General features: G+C 45.5%; 1 protein-coding gene across 1 annotated transcript in view; it reads right to left on the reverse strand.

Moving 5' to 3' along the window:
- Positions 1-15,416, reverse strand: part of LOC142075843 (unconventional myosin-Vb-like) — a 115,754-nt gene extending 100,338 nt beyond the window's left edge. The window contains exons 1-4 of the mRNA XM_075137826.1: positions 15,411-15,416; positions 14,837-14,980; positions 11,357-11,528; positions 8,946-9,090 (exon numbers count right to left, since the gene is read on the reverse strand). Coding sequence (XP_074993927.1) covers positions 8,946-9,090; positions 11,357-11,528; positions 14,837-14,980; positions 15,411-15,416 — 467 coding nt within the window. The remainder of the gene's footprint in view (positions 1-8,945; positions 9,091-11,356; positions 11,529-14,836; positions 14,981-15,410) is intronic.
- Positions 15,417-19,482: the final 4,066 nt, after the last annotated feature.

The raw sequence follows: 19,482 nt of genomic DNA on the forward strand, positions 1-19,482 counted from the left end.
TACCACGCCTGGCATCATCGGTCAACACAAATATGAAAACACAACTTTGGGGTAGTCAGACTTTTCCCTCAGAGAAACCCAAGAAGATATTATTTAGCATCTGGCTGAACAAGAGTGTTTAAGGGCATGCTTTCTGTTTGCATTATCAAACACCTGCTGCAAACACATGTTTTATGCCGCAGCTGCTGAAGCCAGCAGCAACATAAGGCCTTTTTTTCAAGTGCTAGATATTCATCTAGGTCTTTTTTACACTGTATCTTTCATAAATAGCATGGATTACCCTATACAATTTTTCTTTCTTCTTTTTTTTTTTTTTTGGAGGTAGAGAACTCTTTTTATACAGCGGCTTATACTGATAGGGAAGGAGAATGTATTTTTTCACCATCAACCTACACCCACATGGGCCAGACAACAGCTCCAAAATACATTTTGGCCAGAACCACCCCAGAGCTGCTGTAGCCTTTCCCCATCCTGGTACCATCGCAACTCTAAAGATAACGTTGCACCTTAATGCAACAAACTAGAGAAAGAAAACGGCAATATCCCATTTCAGCAATGCCAAAGCCTGGTGTAACATCACTCAGCTGCTGCGAGTGTCCCTGGGGGATGTTAGATCATGCACAGACCATCCAGGGTCTTACTTGAGAAGATGCATCAGGGATAATGTACCCTCCGGGGTCCATCCAGCGCACCTTCGGAGCCGATTTTCTCACACACACCTGGGTTTTAGCAAGAAGCCAAAGAGAAAATATGGGCTTGAATCTCTCAGTTCCTGGGAAAAAGCCTGAAAATACCAGTTTGGTCTTGAACGGGAAAGGATGAGCATGCAGCACGATGCTCAAAGAACAGGTAACGTGCAAATTAACCTTATCTTCTGCAGCGGTCACCAGCAGCACAAAGCGTTACCTTCCCTCTGCTCGACACTATTTAACACGCGTATCAATCTGATGTTTCTTACGCTGAGATCAAACACCACAGTGCAAATTAAGATGTCTTTGCAGAGGTCAGAGCACTTTTATGTGACGCTCCAGCAAACCATTTACTCCTCCTGCGAGAGCGGTGGGAGTCCCACTGGTCCCAGCTCATTAAGGTACTTTCTCCCCGGACTGCTTTGTGCAGCCGGCTGGAAATGCCCCTTCAATAGCAAAGAAAATCCTGCGTACTCAAAGTTTCTGCAAAATGCTGAGCCGTTTCCAGTCTTTCCACCAATTCCTGAGGGCAGGCTAGAAGGATGACCTTCTCCCAGGAATTTATGCTTTGCATACCCCATTGGGGAAGAACACGAGCTCCGCGGCCACGCTAAAACAAGGTCAGCAATTCTTTTGTGCGCTGTTTCTAACGAGAGCAAAACACGCACCCGGCAAATTTTATTAGCTCTCTGGCACCCTGATGCTCTTTGCTGCCTGGGGTCGTACTACAGAGCATCCCTGGCTCCAACCCAAGCCACCCGCAAGCAGCAGCCAGCCCTGGTAGAGCACTGCAGCCCTGCAGACGGAGGAGGCTTCGTACTGCGTCTTCCCAAAAAGGAACACATAGGGACAAGAATCACGCCAGCTTTCTGCTCCCCAAGCTTGCATGATGCTACCCCAGCAGGGAGCGGGAGGACAAATCAGATGTTCTTCCACCCCGCGGCAGTCCCAGAAAGAAGGTCCTTCATCACCTTGACCATCATGAGCCACCGATGTTTGTAAAACTTCTACACTACCATCTAATTAATTACAATTGATATACATTAGGAAAATCCCAGAAAAAGATTTTCAGAAATCAATGGGACCATTGACTTTTGGGCATGCACTCCGAGTTCTCCATCTCCAGAACTTCAGTGAGCATGTGGGATGGCAAGCAGTGACTGGGAGGTGGAAATCACAAGTCTTTGTGCTCCGATGTAATTATGATGCTCGTAAACACTGTTTTGAATGTTTAATGATATTTGGTGTTACAGCTTTCACACCTCAGAGCTCGAACAGTACTCCTGCATCGCAGCAGTAATTACGTGTCTGATATAGCCTATTACGACTCCTTTCAAGTCAGTGGTATTTCACACACACAGTCATTACTCTTAGTCAGGCACTGACCTTTCTGTACCTTAAGCTCTCCCATGCCAGTGCTGTCCCATTATGAGTATTTATGGTTTTTCTGTAAGGGATGTCTCATTTACGATTAAAGCTGCTAGCAAATAGCATCCTTCTCATTCCAAATTGCCAAAAAGAAGAAAAAAAGAATCATTTAGTTGGCCACTTATCCTCAGAGCATCTCTGTCCTCTCCCATAGCAGGGCAAGTAAGACTGGAGGGTCTCTCCTCCAGTCCTTGGGAAACATTACCTGGAGTCTCTCCCATTTTTTTTTTTCTTTATGTCACCTCTGGAGAAGTTGCATCCAGCTGATTTAGCAAACCCTGAGGTCTAACACCAGCACCAGCATGTTTATGGGATAGCTCTTCCCTCCTCCCTATCCCACTTTTAACTCTAAATAGAAGAGATCCCTCTTCGTTTCTCCCCTTCCTAAATTCAAGGCTATTGAGTGTTTTTTCTTCTGACCCTTTTTTTTAGACTGGAGCTTTAGTTTTGAGATGGTACCTGCTGCAAAGTCCTGCTGAGCTGCAGCACAGATCAGCCCCGCAGCTCGCTGCAAACCCCCGACCCAGCCTCATTCACCAGGAGACTTAAACCCTTCCCTGCCTTTAATATAACACAGCATTCAGCCTTATTTATTGTGCCAGTCTGATTCCTCTCGCATCTCTGTCAGGGGTTAATCTCTCTTTTAACTCCTACCCACTCTCTCATTGTATGGTTTTAAATCCTCTTGTAAAGCTTGAAATTTGAAGTGCTATTAACAGACATCCCCCACTGTGCCCATACCCCTCCCCGCCTCTATTAGGTGATGGGCAGGGTCGATGCTGCAATTTCTGCTCTCTTCCAGCTCCAGCATTGCACCCCACAGCAGAAAAGAGAGTGGTCGTGGGCATGCACAACCCCCCCAGCACCTGTATCTCTGCAACACACAGATCATCCATGTTGCCTGTTGGTGTAGGCAAGCAGGGATTCTTACACTTTGACGTACGCTTTTGACAATGCAATGCAAGGCTTGGGTGCACCAACTTCCAACAAAAATGAAAAGCCACTACTAAATAGAGTTACCCGTCTGCAGTCCAGGTGCTCGAGCATTTAGTGCCAGAAACAGCATGCCAGCAGCAGGGCTGAAAAGGGAAGACATGCTATTTCTATATAACTTATCATTTAGGAATCACACAGTAGATGCTGACCCTGGTTTGAATTGCAGACACCAGGGGTTATCGGGTACCCACCGAGCTGCAGGCGAGACCAGCAGCCCAGATACACTGAAGCTGAACTCATCCACTAAATCACTCCTGCATTTCTTATTTTGTTTCTTCTGCAAGAACTATCAACGCCACTGGTAGGAGATCCTCACACTGGGAAGGAGGAAACTCCAGTCTAATCAACAGGTCACCAGAACACTTGTTTTTCCACTGACGTTGCAAGGATCAGTTAAGGTCTGCAGAGCGCTTTCATGCTCCTGGCAGGAGAACGTTAAAATGTTCTGCATTTCCAATTTAGCAGAGTTATACAGGCATCCAATCAAGATATTTTTGTCTGACCACATGCAACAGCTTTGCAGACATCATGCATCTGTGAAAGCATCAGCCCAATGGGTGCACACACAAATAAAGAGCATGGCACTTCACCCAGTCTACACACTTCTTGGGAGGCTTTGGCAAGTCTTTTATTACCCGAGATCTTTTTCACTGTAAGATTTGAACATTGCACTTATTTTGTGGTTATTAGGTGACATGTCATGCTAATTAAGAGGTCCACATATGTGATATAATGTTGCTATTGTGGCAAGATCCAGATGTGCTAACTGGAAAACACACAGAATATACAGCAAGGCGTTTACGATGCTTTCGCCACTTGATTTATGATTTGAGTACAAACCACCTTGCTACTTGTCCCCCATTTTTGAAAGACGTTTGACAACCTTTGGAGGGCCCATTCTCCTGCCCCCTTGCCCACAGCAATGCTATTCACACCACATACCTCTATCACCTAGTGCTGTTCGATTTTGCATTTTATTAAGTATAATGCATGATTTTTTTTTTTTTTTAATAAAAAAGGCATTTAAGAATGCCTAAAAGAAATTTAAGTTCCTTAAGTTAAGAAACCTTACTTGGACTAGCAAGTCCTGGCCTTGCCCAGAGCGAACCCAACAGCACAAAAGGAAGATATAGGGGCCAAAGATAGAAAAGTCACACAAATATATTCACTACTATAGCACACCACAGTAATTTTCCTAATAGACTCAGCTCAGCATCTGGATAAAACACAGTGACCACACCGTCAAGCCGAGCTGGCCGAGGATAGCTGGGGAGAAGAAAAATGGGGCTGCAGACACAAAGGGGAACATCTAACCTTTAACTAAAGCCCTTAAAGGCTGGGAAGGGGAAGCTGTCACCGTGCAAACTTCGGTCACCTCCACGGAGCTGGCAACAACTGATGGGTCATATTCATCGAGAGGAACGTGGGTCGGGGCGAGTAGTGAGAAACAACCCCTGCTCCTGCGTGGAAAGCTGCTAGTCAGGCTGACTTCAGCAGAAATAAAGTTTCAAGGGGAATTTTTGCCAGACTCCAGGCTTCTGCCCAAAGCGATGACACACAAGGAAATTAGAGCCACCGCCGGGATTTGGGCACACAAGGGATCTTTTGTTCCTCTAAGAAAAGCAAGAAGCAATCAGTACCGGTAGCTATGCTGGCTCTCTGAGGGATCCTGGATGTTCCCTCAAAGCTTTTACTGCGCTTTCAGGAGTGCAAAAGCCTTCTGCAGCACCCAAAGGTGTGAAAGGCACCAACATCCAATGCACCTCACCAGGTAGTATCAGGAGGGTGGAGAGCAAGACCAGAGGAGGAGATGGTTGCATTGCTGGTTGCGTTGCCCTGCAGATAATATGTGTCCCAAAGCACAAATTGCTTTGAACCATGAAGCCTCAGCTATTAGCAATCACTAAACGATCCATCCTTCCACCAACCCAACACTTGACTCCACCGCCTCCGGTAGCAGCACTTGGAGCAAATTAACTCCATGCTGCGTATTTTGCCTCAAACAATATTGTTTCAATGAACCGAGCGCGCTTAGTTTCACACTGGATATGCAAGGAGTTTCTAAAGAGCTGGTCACCGGAAAAATTAGAGGCTGTCACATATGAATTTTAATCACTTGCCTTTTTTAAGCTGTTTTACATGCTGCAAAGCATCTTCTTCGGAAGAAGCTTTCATTTAAAGGGGAGTTTTAACACATGCCCTCATCATGATAAGTGTTCAGATGCTTTGTGAAATATTTTGTTCCAAAAAAAAGGATCAGATGGTGTCATATACCCTCTGCAGACCCTTGCCCAGCCCACCCACAGCTTTTTTTCCTTCTCTCCGTCCCCCCCCGCCTTTTTTTTCCCCTTTTAAATTAGCATTTCCTGATGACAGGGCAACACTAGACACAGGATCCAGCAGAGCTTTACAGCCACCTGTGAAGATGCCTCCAGTCCCATCTCATGGGCAGGCAAGAAAGCACAGGACTTCTTCACTAACACCTGTACACCAGCAAATGTCTAAGTTCTGCCCCAGCACCCTGCCTCTATATGGCAGTGGTATACTAGAAGCCCAGAGAATTAAAAGTCTAATTGCCTCCAATTTTTCTAATTTAACAGAGAATCTTAGATTTTGTGCCCTTTTTCCTTGCCATCCACTCAATCCCATTCAGGCACCTCCACTGCATCTTCCCCCAGTGTGCTCTGGGCCACTAATAAGGTTAAACTATATATATATCTCTATATATATTTATTTATTTATTACATACATACATTATGTAATATTATATATTTTATATAATATATATTATATATGTGTGTATATTTATACATATACATCTCTCTCTCTCCTGCACTGGAAAAGAGCTATTCAAGGTGACTTCATGGCTCCCGATTATGTTCCTTGCTCTGTTTGTCCTACAAAACCATGACACACCTTGCAGCATTCCTTATCCAGGTCTTCAAGAAAAGAATGAAAAGTTTGCCCTCGGAGGACCGCTGCAACTTGAAATCCCACAGGCAAGGGAGAAGCTGGCACCATCAGCCCACTCACACACTCGCTCCAAGTTTGCACTATTTGCCTGTGGCCCCAAAAATGTCTCAAGCACCATTTCAGCAATGCTTTTTTTTTGAAGGGTTTAATTACTCCAGTGCAGTGTCTGATCTCAAGGAAGCAGTTTAATGAGAGTCAGCTAATCAAGTTCTGCTCTGCCATACAAACTGCATGAATATTATCCCATGGACATATATAAAAGTACGAAAATGAAGAAGCTGCTCATGGCAAAACACGGAGATGACACTCCACCAAACACCGGACAAACTCACGCAGCAATGACTGCTCGGTGGTTCCAGCAAGTTATTTACTCAGCACCTTTTTGCTCAGTGATGTTGCAAATAACATCAGCTGTTGCCAAGCTGTTTCCAAGAGAAAGCTTGTTTTACCTGTTTGATTTTCTTACTCACATCGAGGACACTCTCATTGAAAGAAAACCAGAGAAATTAAAACAAAATGCACATCTGCATTATTCTTCTCACTTCTCTATGATGTGATTTTCATTTAATTTGTTTTTAGAAAGAACAATTCCTTTTTTTAAAAAATATGTAAGCCTATATATGCATATACATACACAAGCACACACTTATATAGATCAATAAAGAAAGAAACCCAGAAGGCTAGCCAGAGATTGGTTTCCTGCTCTCAGTCACGTTGCAAGTTTGACCTTCTGAGATTGCAAGTTTGAATTTTATTCCTGGTCTATAGGACGCACCAGACATGAGGCAATTGTTTAAAAGCGAAGACACTGCAAAACAAGTGATGGTTTTGCATCAGTTTAGGTTTAACACGCTCACAGACCTCCACCCTGATGGCTGAGCTGCCCAGGTACCTGTGTCCCACCATGCTCACATGCGCCTCCATGGCCTAAAGCAGAGCTTCAGATAGGAGGCATCTGGCAGAAGCAGTAATTCACTAAAAAAAAAAAAAAGGCAAAAAAAAGTCCTGTCCAACGCACTACATCCATCACCCATGAGACCTTGAGCTCCCAGCTCAAGAAGCAGCTCCACTCTCCTTGCAGCACTGCAGAAGGAAAAGCCTGGATCAAACTACGGAGAACACAACATCCACCCAGAAGCTTTCAGATTTAAAATCTAGTGTGCTACATTTTAAGGCACAGGCAGATTCCTATAATCCACATTACAATCTCCTCTCAGCCCCATTTGAATCCCTCTTGTGTACCCAAGCCTGCAATTACCGTAATACCAGCCCAAGACAGAAAGCACCAGAGCAGCGCTGAACAGCATCTTGTTTAAGAGCTTTGAAGGTGGTTATTTCCATGTCCCCTTGCAAAGAGAGCACTCCTAGCCATCCAGAGACGGCAGTTATCAATTATAGGTAGCTGTCAAAAGTAGATTTAGTCTGATAAGGAGGAGCATCTCCGACTACGGCTGTCAGTTAGGCCACTGCCTACAAAATACACAGGGATGTGGGAAACCACCAAGTCTTCCCTAGCACAGACTTCAGCAGAAAAGCAAGCAGTTGCCTTATATTTTAGCCACATGCGCAGGAAAATCCATGCATCCTGTCCACGTTGGTCAGCAAACCCTGACATCTTCTACAAAAAACCATGCAGCTTGCTGCTCAGCCTGGATTCATGTAACAAGGACACAGCCCTAAGCCTTCCTCTTTCTCTAGACAGCTCCCCAAATTTCTAAATTCTTCCCAAAGCGGTTTTGCCCAAAGCACAAGAACTTGCAGGAGGTCTGAACTGCAGGTTAGAGTCAGCTCGGGTACAACCCATCTGATCTCCACCCATGGCAGTGCTCCTCCAGATGCACTTCTGGATTGAACTCTGGCTCATCTTTGATTAGAAAGGCATCCTAACTCACCACTTACAGCCAAGACGCAGCAGAAAACAGGCCGAAACCCTTGGTAAATGATTCAGTGCTTACTCTTGCTATTAAAAGCCAGGGCTGTATAAAAATCACAGCTCATCCACACGCAAATCTAAACACACTGTGCGAGTCCAGACAACTATAATAAAATGATCCCCAGTGCAACAACTTTCAGCTTCCTCTCAAATTCTCCTTTAGATCATGGCTTATTTGATAAGAACAAAATCCTGCATCTGTCCTCAGCAACACAACAAACACAGAAATAAAGTAAAACTCACACCACATTCATCTGGTGAAGACACCGCTTTGAAGGACCCACAAATATCTCCAGATATTCACCAGAGTTACCTCCTAACTCAAAATCACCGTGTCTCAACGAAGAGGACCAACAGTAGCTTCTGCGCTTAGTCTGATTATCTCACCAAATTATCTGAAATGCCGTTTCCTCCAAGCTATTAAACATGACATTTACAGAGTGTTTTGAATTTCTTCCAGGAAACTCATCCAAGCAGCAGCAGCAGAAAGATCCCCATCTGAATCACAGTTGCACCGAACCCATGAGTTCCTGGGGACCACAGAGATCCCCATTAGCCCAGCCTGCCCGGCAGTCTCAGCAGCTGATAATGGGGTCAAACCAGTAAGCAGAATTAATTAGAAATACCTGACCTCAGAGAGATTTCAGTGTGAAGCAGTTCTGCACCATGCAAGGGAGGCTGCTGCATCTCACAGAAGAGGGACAGAGCTACAGCACCCGTGGGTGAAGATGGCCACCATGATGGGGAGATACCATACCAACTCAGGGATATCAAGGCATGATAGAAGACACCGTGTTGTCAGCAGAGATGAAAAACTGGAATTTTCACACTCTTTTCCATGACTTGACTTTAATTGCATACTTGCAATATTTAATTGGATATTTGCCTGCTTTTGATCCAACCCTGTTGACTGAGCGCCCACTCACCTGGCCATCTGCTTATAGGCTTCCTCTGCCACCGCAAAGATGTGAGGATCCATATCCCCCATGTTTTGGCCACTGTACGCGTAGATGACATCTTGTTCGTAGATTGGCAGCTGCTCATATGGATTAATGGCAACAAGTACAATACCTTAGAACAGATAAATAGATATATTACAAACCAAGCAGAGTTAATAACAGGCTTTTCAGGGCTTGCATTAGTTGTTTCGATCAATTTTTTTAAATACAATGCTTGGAGAAAAAAAAAAAAGGATGAGAAGGGAATGGGGAAGGACTCCTAATTCTTATCTCAGGATCTCCTCCAAAGTGCTATATTTTGATAGCAAGGCAATAAGCTCTCGTACAGCTACAGAGGAGGCATACGGAACTGGTGAGAAGAGCAAAAATATAATTATCTTCATTGTGTGAAGCCAGACTTTGCAGGAGGAGCGAGAATAAGAGCTAAACACTGCCTGAGCCATCACTCCAGAAAAGTAATTCCTATGCAACCAAAGCTCTGCTAGACCCAAACAAATATCCTGGATTTTCCCCTGGCTTAAATTCCAAGTAAAAGCTCTAACAAAGAATGTACTCAAATCAAAATGAAATGCATAAATCACAGGAAAGGAATGCCAGAGCCTGCATTAAAGCTTTAATGTCTCTTTCCTCTCCAGCTCTAGGAACACCGTGCCTGCCCAGAGGAGGCTGTGAGCCCAGGAATTAATGAGAGGCAAAGCCACGTGTGGTGCTCACGTGTGCTCAAGGGAGTTGGTCTGCACCCCGGAAAACTGAAGCACTGACAAGTTCCACCTCCGAAGTACCTTCAGGTTTTGCAGGTTTAAATTGTTATCGTAAGGAGCTCAGAGAGCACGTGGCTGGCGGGAGCGGGTGCTCTGCTCCCAGCCCTGCCAATTCAGGGCTCAGGCACGCTCAAATTACAGCAAAGCACAGGAACTCTCAGCCTGCAAACACCAGGATACGGTGACTTAAGCCATAACGAAAGGCAAAGGTCAACTAAGTCACATTACCTGCCTCCGCAGGATATTAACCCAACACCTTCACCTCATCGCGCCCTCTCCTATCCGTTTGCATCTTGGCTCTGTTAGGGTCACACATCTCTTTCCCTTAGTGACCAAAAACATGCCTGCAGCCACGACACACACTGAGCTGAAGGGCAGTAGTTGCCTCAGCACTGGCTGCCAGATAAGCCCTTTTCTCCCCTCCTAAACTACGTTGTAACTAGAGCACAGGGTACGTTGCACCCACACAGCGTTTGTAGCTAGACCTACGCTTGCTAAGCCCAAACAGCCAAGCCTAAACCCATGCATCTTCATTAGCACGATGTCGTGCTCAAGTTTATTATAAACCCTCACAAGAAGCTGCACTAATGAAAACTCACTGATTTTGGATGAAAGCAAGCTTGCATCTGATCGGGAGCACACATGCAGCTGCAAAAGGCTGCAAGTTATGCCAATAGTCTAACATTACCAAGCATTAAATATTTAGAGGAAAGTCACCACTACTACCAGCCACTGAGGCCACGTATTTCAAGGGCATTACTCTAAAGAAAAGTCCCCTCCTGACAAGCATTTCCTCAGCAAAAGTTGCAACACTTAATCATAGCTGTACATACCAGCCTTAACCCTGCCTCACAAATAATCCCATGCGTTTCACTGTAATCTTGCAACTCAACACTTCGAGAATCGTTAGTCTGCATCACTGCTAGCGAGGTCATCTTGAGTGCCAGCAAGAGGGTCCAACATTCAATATTCTCCAATGTAACTGAATAAAAATGGCTGAATTGCCTTCTTCCTTTGTTTTTAGGTTGCAGTTTGTTGCTATCCATTCACAGGTAACTGCTGTCTTGAATGGTTTTGGCAGGCCACCCTTCCCGGGAATGACAAAGACAAGTTCACATCTGCCCTCCTTCTGCTTTGAATTTAAGAGTTCGATGACACCCAAAGTTATCAAGAAAAGGAAGGAAACAAGCGTGCAGCAAGTTTTTTTGGCAGTCTTTCAGGAGGAAAACCCGCTACGAACATTTCTCAGTTGGATCACATCTTTCTGGTACACTGCTGTTCCCCAAAGGTTTGCTAGGTCCTACTTTTCTCCCCACAGACCACCAAGCACATGCAAAGTTGGCCTCAAACTCATCTGACAAGACGTTCCCACCAAGAGCTACATGCATGGACCATGAGCTCAGGAAGTTCACAGTGCACCAACCCTCAAAAACCACCTCCAATTTTACAACCTAAAGCTTGTTGGCACATACTCGTGTCTCCCACCCACCCCAAATTCACAGCCCCCGGACCTTCCTCACGCCACAGCCTCTGGCTTGTGGTCTCCAGGGGTTTCTATGTGGACTATGCTCTAACCCATTCCTTTTCAGGAGCTGAACGTGTGGCCTGGACACTCACCACAGTACGTGTAGATGTGGTTGGACTCGAGGAACCTGACTTTGAGGTTGTGGAGGACCGCGGGCTCATGCAGGTAGCTCAGGGCTGTCAGGTCATTCTCTCCCACCAGGATATCCGGATTGCGCAGGAAAGGCAGCTCATTTCCTTGGAGGTCAATAGGATATTCGTAGAGCTGAAGAGATGCACATGAGGAATGTGAGAACACAAAAACCAACAGCTCCTTTAATGTCTTATAACCCAAGGATAACTTCAGCTTGATACAGTCAATACTTGCACCTCCTGCTCTAACCAGAATGAAAGCCCCTTTATGCTGAATGCTATAGGGACCTGGATCATCCTGCTTTCCCACACTGCCAGGAGACAGGACATCCCCCTGGTAAATGGCTTTGCGCTGTCCAACAGATGGTCCTGAGGGACACAGATAGTCCACAAGCACCAACCTGAGCATACCTGAGTTTTTTTCAGGCCAGCCTTGGGGCAAATAGCCTTCAGCCAGCTCTGAGCAGTCACAGGTACCATACAGAAAACCACAGATTCATCTGATCTAAGCATCTTCATGCTCCTTGAATAGCAGCCTCATTTCAAACTCATTTCATTCAGACCATATTCTTCCCATCAGAGCAATTTCTCAACTCATTTTTAATTCAAGTTACTTTTATACTCAAAACCTTATACCCTTTCAGGCAGAGAAGGACATGGAGAAGCACAGAGTCCCTGCTGCTTCAATATCTGAAGAGCCAGGTTACGCCGTTGAAACATACGGCTGCCCATATGCTAACTATTTTTGGCTCATCCCCAAATGAACAGCAGAGCCACCAACTAAAGAAAAAGTGTATTTTTTTTTCCTTAACCGGGGGGAGGGGAATAGTTGCCTGTGATGTCACTTCCCACAGGGTGTCTCAGGAAGGGGTCCTGATGCTCAGCTCCCAGCAGAAAGGAGGAATCCCAGTTTGCAATCAGAAGGGAACCACAACCATTGCATTGGCACTGGATCGCAAACAGCACCATAAAAGTCAACCCAAGTGCACAAGGACAGGCTCACACAGCAGATCTGACAACTTCAGGCTTGTTTTATACTCCAATTCCACATTGCCAATGCCAATTTTCAAGAGTTTGCACTCAGTCTCACATCTTAATGGCAAACACACCAGGGATCCCTTGTGGTATTTAAAAAACAGCTCTTCATTCAGAAGGAGTACTCTTGCATACAGAGTACAGCCAGAAACCGCAAAATCCATGAAAATTCACTTAAAGCACAAGGACAAAAGAGAAGCACTAAACAGTTGGGTAATGCATGTTGGCTGTCAGGAACAAAAGGCTTTCGACAGCTTCAAAACCCCCGAAGACATGTATGCTCAGTATCTCCATCTGATGCACACGTGCGCTGTTCCCCTTCGCTAAAGCTTTTCAGCCCAACGTGACTTGGGTCCAGGCAGGGTTTCACACAGAAGAGCATCAAACAGGGGGCTCTGGGAGCACCCGCAGTAAGCAGCGGATTCTTGCACAACCCCAAAATGAGATGCTCCTGTGTTTGACCATGACAGAGACATGCTTATTAAACTACCGTCTACAACACCTAGTAATCCTTTAATCTCCTTGTACTTTAATGTTGCTAGCCCCAAACTCAGCTGTACAAAAAGGTTAGACCTTGCAGGACTTTTTTAGCCCCTTTGATTTCCAAGAAAATACCCAGATTAAAGAGAAGAAAAAAAAAAATTTCCCTCTCACCCCCCAAGTACTAAAACTGCTGAAGATCTCAACCAGAAAAGAATGGAGTTTGCAGCACTCAGCAATGGCTGCAACAAGGGGCATCCTCACCTGGCATCGGATGCCACCAGGAGGCAGTGACAAGCAGCTGCATGGAATGGCAGGAACGCACCCAACATAAGCATCATGCTTGCATCATGAGCATGAAGCATCAGGTCATTAGAGAAAAGATATGCTCAAAGGATGATTGATATGACTTGAAATAGAGAATGATGGACGCAGGATGGAATCCAGGAGGTCCAGCCACAGGCCTACCGGGCAGGGAGCCCACCAAGAAGCAAGAGGCAGTGACTTATGGTCCTACAAGAACATGCCTGGTGCTTCCAAGGGACAGTGAGGTGGCATCCGTGCACCTCCTCATCCAGAAGTATCACCACAGAGGGAGAAAAGCATCTCCAAGAGTACCATCATCTGTCCTTCATCCCCCCTCAGAAAGCTGCCCTATGCTGGAAGAGCAAATTGGGGAGGACAACAAGCGCAGCCGGGGCTGACCCTGGCAGAGCCAACAGCACCATGCACTGGGTGCAGATTTCAATGCCAATGACTTTCTTTGCAAACCTGGCACATTGACATACTACAAATGGCCCGCACTTGCACTGCTCTGAAAGAAGAATTGTTTTGATGAACAGCCTAATCAAGCGTGTCTCATTCCTGTTCTCCATCTTTCCATTAAGCAATAGGGTGAAAATATTCCCCGCAGTATGGAAACGGTTGGCTGGCAGGGGAGATGAATTTCCCACCCTCCTCGGAGCATTTTCAATTTGGAGAAAGTGGCTTCTATTAACTCTTTTAAGCAACAGAGCAGATCACGCTATAGATAATTAAGGAAACCCTATCTGCTCAATGAAGAAAGCTGGTTTAGGAGGAATTCTTCATGAAAAATATATTTTTTCTTCCTGCTACACCAGGCACCACACGTGGGAAAGGCACCTTATGGTGGGTACATAGCACGGTTGCTCCCTTCCCATAAACCACCCAAATTTTGCAGCTGATGCAAATGCCATGGTTAACTTCATCTGCAATCCCCCACTGTTACCCAATGTCCCACCCCACAAGCTTTTTGTGCGGGACAGAAAGCAGCTGCTCTTCTCCAGCCTCTGTCCTGCTTTGGGAATGATTTATCACTGGCTGCACACACACCGTGAGCCTGGGCTGTTCGTGCATTTAAAAGCAGCACTTGCTAAAAAAGGTCTACATTTACATGAGTTTCTCATTTTTGTCTTTTAGAGCTTTTTTATTCAAAAAAAAGGAGAAAAAAGGGTTTTACGTAAGATTATACTTAAAGAGAAAAACTAAGGCACAAAGAAAGCTGTTGCACAGCAGTCACTTCTGCGGTCTATGCAGTTTTTCCATCGGTACCCAAGTTTGAGTAGATGCCACCAGCCACGCTCTTTCCAATTTGTTCAGCAGCAAAAACCATAAACTGATATTTCTAACATACTGCTGCTATAAAAAAACCCCTCATTCTGATATCACAGACTATTACAACTTTGCCAGAGGATGAAAAGAGATGAGAGGGGTCAAGAGCTTTTCTCGCAACCTACTTTAATGCAAGTGGCTGGGGAGGGAGCGCGCAGGGAAAAGCTGGAAGTGCTAAGGCAATAAAACACATTTAAAAATAATTCCTAAAAAATATGAGATGGCTCAGGCTTCTTCACACGTTAATTTGAAACTTTAAATTACTGAAAAGAATAACGACTTTCAAAAGCTTACAGTTTCATCTTCAAGTTTCAGATGGAGGCTTTTATCTCCCTCTTTGTAATCCTTGATAATTTCTGCCGATCTCCAAACTTCATCAGGGTCAGGAATCCAAACCCTAGTGTACTGGGAGGGGGGGGGGAGGAAAGAAAGAAAAAACTTAAACACAAGGAAACCTCAGGAAATTAAATCAGAAATAAATTAATTCATTATGGACACAATCCCACACTCATTGTAAAGTCAGTGCAGCTAAGCCATTTATTTCAGTCCAAAAGAAAAAAAAAAATCTACTTTTAGGGTTTGGGGTAAATTATAGACCAGAAGTCTGATTTTCAATCACATTTTCAATCAGGCTTCTCCTGGACGAGGTGTACGCTGACTTGTTACCAATCTAATGAAGCGGGGTACAGACCCAAGGTAAATGTGAAATTTAATTTCCCTGGAAAAAAAATCCCAGCCTTCTAGAAGCTTTTACGAAATAACGCAATTCCCACCCACCCCCCCAGCAGACTGTACACCAAAGCATAATTCTTTTGCACAAAACAACAATACGTTGCTCCCCACAGAACAAGCCCTAACCCAAACCCACCGCCATGGAGCTAAGCAGGCAATAGAAGACACCAAAGCCAAGCGAACCTGCAAACAGGCTTCAAGGCTCCAGAAAAATGCTTAGATGCAACATTTAACCTTTATCTCCAAAGTTTGGGCCACCTATATGCCTCCGAGAGGAAATCCCAAAGGTGGACCCGTACAAAGTGTCCACGAAGGGACAAAATCCAAGAGCGAGCAGCACCGTTCATGCATAACGAGATTATGGCGTTACTCAGAGCCACAACACCTCCTGCTAATGAGATTTAATTTGCTTTTATGATGCAGAGATAAATACTCCGCCCAGGCTGCATAAAAGCATCCCCCTGTGCTGAGCAAGTAACTGCCCCTGTGCTGAGACCTCCAGCACTTGCTCTTAGGACTTGGGACAAACACATTGCAGACCCAGCAGTAACACTGCAACCTCCATGCATGGGTTTCCCTCACCCTCTACATCCACCTTTCCTTTTGCCAATGCCAATTTCCCTGCTTACGGGGCTGCCAGGACAAGGTCCTGAGAACAAGGAACCCAAAATTGCTCCATCCTTGCAAGGGGTCACCTTGAATCAGGCTTTTTTTGCTGGACACAGTCCCATAATGCCAGCTTGATGCTGGACTCAGCCAGCCAACACAGAGCCAACAGGAGCCCTTCAACAATCACTTATTTATTGGCATTTTTGGGGGCATGTCTCTCCCCAACTCTTCCTGTTGATTGAAATAAGAGCTATATAAAATTATTCTTACACAAAATACAAGGAGTTGGGGGAAACGACAGCAAATCCAAGCGACACCAGAACTGTAGAACCAAAGATGGCTTTGTCCCTCATCTTAAAACCAAACCCCTGACACACATTGGCCAAATAACACTCGGAGCGACCCAAGAGTTAAAGCAGCAGCAGCCGTCTAACAGCCTGCTCTGCAGCTGAAGAGCAATAGATTTTTATATGTATCGTGTGTAATTATTTTTAGAGTTGCTCAATAGCTACAGCAGCAGGAACCCTGGATGTTAATGGAGCTAAACAAATATATTGCCAGAACAGCAGTTTTATCAGAGAGGAGAAAAAAAATAAAATAAATAAATAGACTTTTCTCAGCACACCACCTCTAGCACCCCACAAGCCTTCAGTGCTTTCCCTGCCACGAGGAAGGGAGGCTGCCACGGGGAAGGGGCCGGTTTGGGACCCCCAGCCCAATCTCCCTGACCCCTCCAGCAAGCAGCATTGCAAGAGATGTAACATCCCTGCTGCATGGCCCATCTTTGGTCAGACCACGAAACAAGGAGCTGCTGGCAATACATCACTCGGCTTTCCTCACCAGCTGCACCTCGCCCCAGTTTCTCCAGGCTCCAACATTATGGGAAGGGCTTTATGGACCATTGCTGCAGCTCTCACCCCTCCTGCAAAATGCCCTGCCTGCCTTTTCATTCCCACCATTGCAGTTTCATCCAGTGCCAGCTCTCTCCTGGCAGAGAAGAGATCAAACACGCTCTAGAAATACCCAAAATAGCCGGGGATCAGGATGTACTGGGATCAAGGCAACCTCAAAAACAAGACATTGCTGGTCTTGGCTGGAGTCCTGCAAATTCTCCACCTGCGCACGGGGCTAGGCTGAGCCATGGACCTGCCTGGACAGATGGATACAGAGAGGGGCACGTTGACCCCAAAGCAACCCAAAAAACCACAGCGGTGCTTGTGCACGCTTTGGTGGATGAAATTTGGGTCCACCTCCATCAGCAGTAAGAGGTCACATCAGCCCCTCTCAGCAATACATCGCCAGGAACCATCCAAGACCCAGGTGAGATGTGGGAAGCACTGGCAGAGAGTAGCAGCTCTCGGCATCCACTGACCAGGGATGGGACTTACAACCTGGTGGTGGAAGACTTCATGTCCATCAGCCACCCTGACCACAAAACTACAGAATTTTAATAATAAAACTGATTTTCCAAGACTCTGTGTATACACACACTTGCAAGTACAGAAGGCAATAAGACATGGGTTTTTGCAAGGTCTCAAGAGCCCCGGGGGTAACTCGTTCCCCGGCTGGAGATCCCAAATGCAATCGCTGCTCCAGCACAAGCACTCCCCGCACCGAGCGCTTCCCACCCCGCTAAATAGCTGCAGGCTGTTAGAACAGGCTGTATGAATGCATTTCCCCAAGCATCTATAATGCTGTCCTCTCGTGCGTGCATACATATATGTGTCCAAAAAGGGGACCACCATTTTTTTTCTTGTGCATTTTCACCGTCCTCCCCTCCTTGCTGTGCTCCAGCAAGTGCTCAGCCCTCCAGGCAGGGCAGGCTGCTACACAGACCCTTTCGCCCATAAATCCCAAGTATGTCAAACCATACAGTGCTGAAATAAAAGCACTTTGTCATTCTTAGATCTTTATAAGGCGAGCTTTAATTAAAACCCACCGAGGCTTGGAGGCAGCCTATGGTGGGGGCATGCTGGAGCACCACGTTCACATCGCCTGCCTTCCTTGCCTACGACTTCTGCAACCTGCTCCCCCCAAAGCAACTTCATACACCGTACGTTTGCCAATTAAATTCATATAGATGAGAGCCACCAGGTCACCAAAACCATGCCCCCAGGCAGGTACCCACCCAGGCAGGAGGAGAGCATCTCTGTGTACCTCTACTTCCATAATCTCACCTCTAGCACAATTATTCCACTTTATACGTCATGTCCTGCTATCGCTAGCTTTAACAACCTCTTGATCTTCTGGAGGAGCTTGTTATGAAGGGAAAGGGCAGGCGGGTCTGTCTCAAAGCACTGGGACCAGAGGATTAGCCTGACTTCAGGCTCAGGAGACACAACCCTGGGCAGATCACTCAACCTCCCGACACTCCAGTGTCACCATCCAGGAGAGCAGAAAGAAAAGTGTTTCTTTAATCTTCGAGTATGCCTTTGAACAAGGTGTTAGCATTAATCAGCAATAGCTCCACATGCTCAGCCTCTCAACAAAAAAAAAAAAAATAAATAAAATCTGTTTTGTTTGTTTTTTTTTTAAACCAGATTCCCAATAAACCAAAGTGATTTGGCGCTCTCGGAGCCTCTTGCATTATTCCACCCAGATTAAGCAGAAGCTTAATAAATTCAATCCCCACCTCCTGATTTGATTTAGCTTTTAGCAGGCTGCCATTACGGATGCAGATAAAACCAACATTGAATTAGAAGAGGCAGGTTTTGCTTTGCTGTTTGAAAGCCCCCAGTGCCGGCCAAAGGCGCACCCAGCAAACCATCCTCAAACTCCTGGCGATGCGCTCGGTGGATGCTCCAGCGCAGCAGGAAGGGATGCTGGTCTGCACAGAAGGAGTTACACCAACAGTGTGGACAGAGTATAATCTTCCATTAAATTAAGAGTATAATTTTCCATTAAATTAAACTGAGATAGCTAATTTTTAAGCATTTTTTTTTCTTAGCCTGGGCTGTTTGGTGGTTGCAACAGTTTTCATGGCAAGCTGGAAGTCAGGAAATCCATCTTTTTTTATTATTGTTTTTTAATCCCCCGGGTTATTTCAGGAATGGCAATACTCACAGCTGACCCCGGGAAGTTTTCATTGCTCCTGGGTCAAGCACGTTTTTCCAGGGGCATCCTTCCAACAGGACTGCAACCAGAGGGAGGGCATGGCAGAAGACCTACAATACTGGCGATACAATAGCATCGACTGCCTAGCAATTAGGAGTTCAGTAATGAAGATTAAGATATAGTATCTCACGACCAAGGTTCTTCCACACAGGTTAAGAAAAACTTATGAAAGGGCTTTAGCAGAAACCAGACACAGTGATGCGCACCTTAGAAAAATGAGAGGTGAACATACAAATGTCAACTAAGAACAAGGGGGAGACTGGGACAAATATCTGTATATTTTCCTTCATAAAGCAAGCACGTTTCTACTCTTCCCCCCTTGCAGTGGGCTTATTGCCAACCTCGTTCTATATTGTTCAAAGAAATAATGTGGTCCAGTATAACTGGATGCTCTTGAAGAGAACAAAAACACATAAGAAAAAACAGCATGAGCTTCAGTCCTGGCTTCCCAAGAATATTTACATTTATATATACAGCATGTGAAT

This window comes from Calonectris borealis, chromosome Z (assembly GCF_964195595.1).
Source record: "Calonectris borealis chromosome Z, bCalBor7.hap1.2, whole genome shotgun sequence".
NCBI classification, from domain to species: Eukaryota; Metazoa; Chordata; class Aves; order Procellariiformes; family Procellariidae; genus Calonectris; species Calonectris borealis.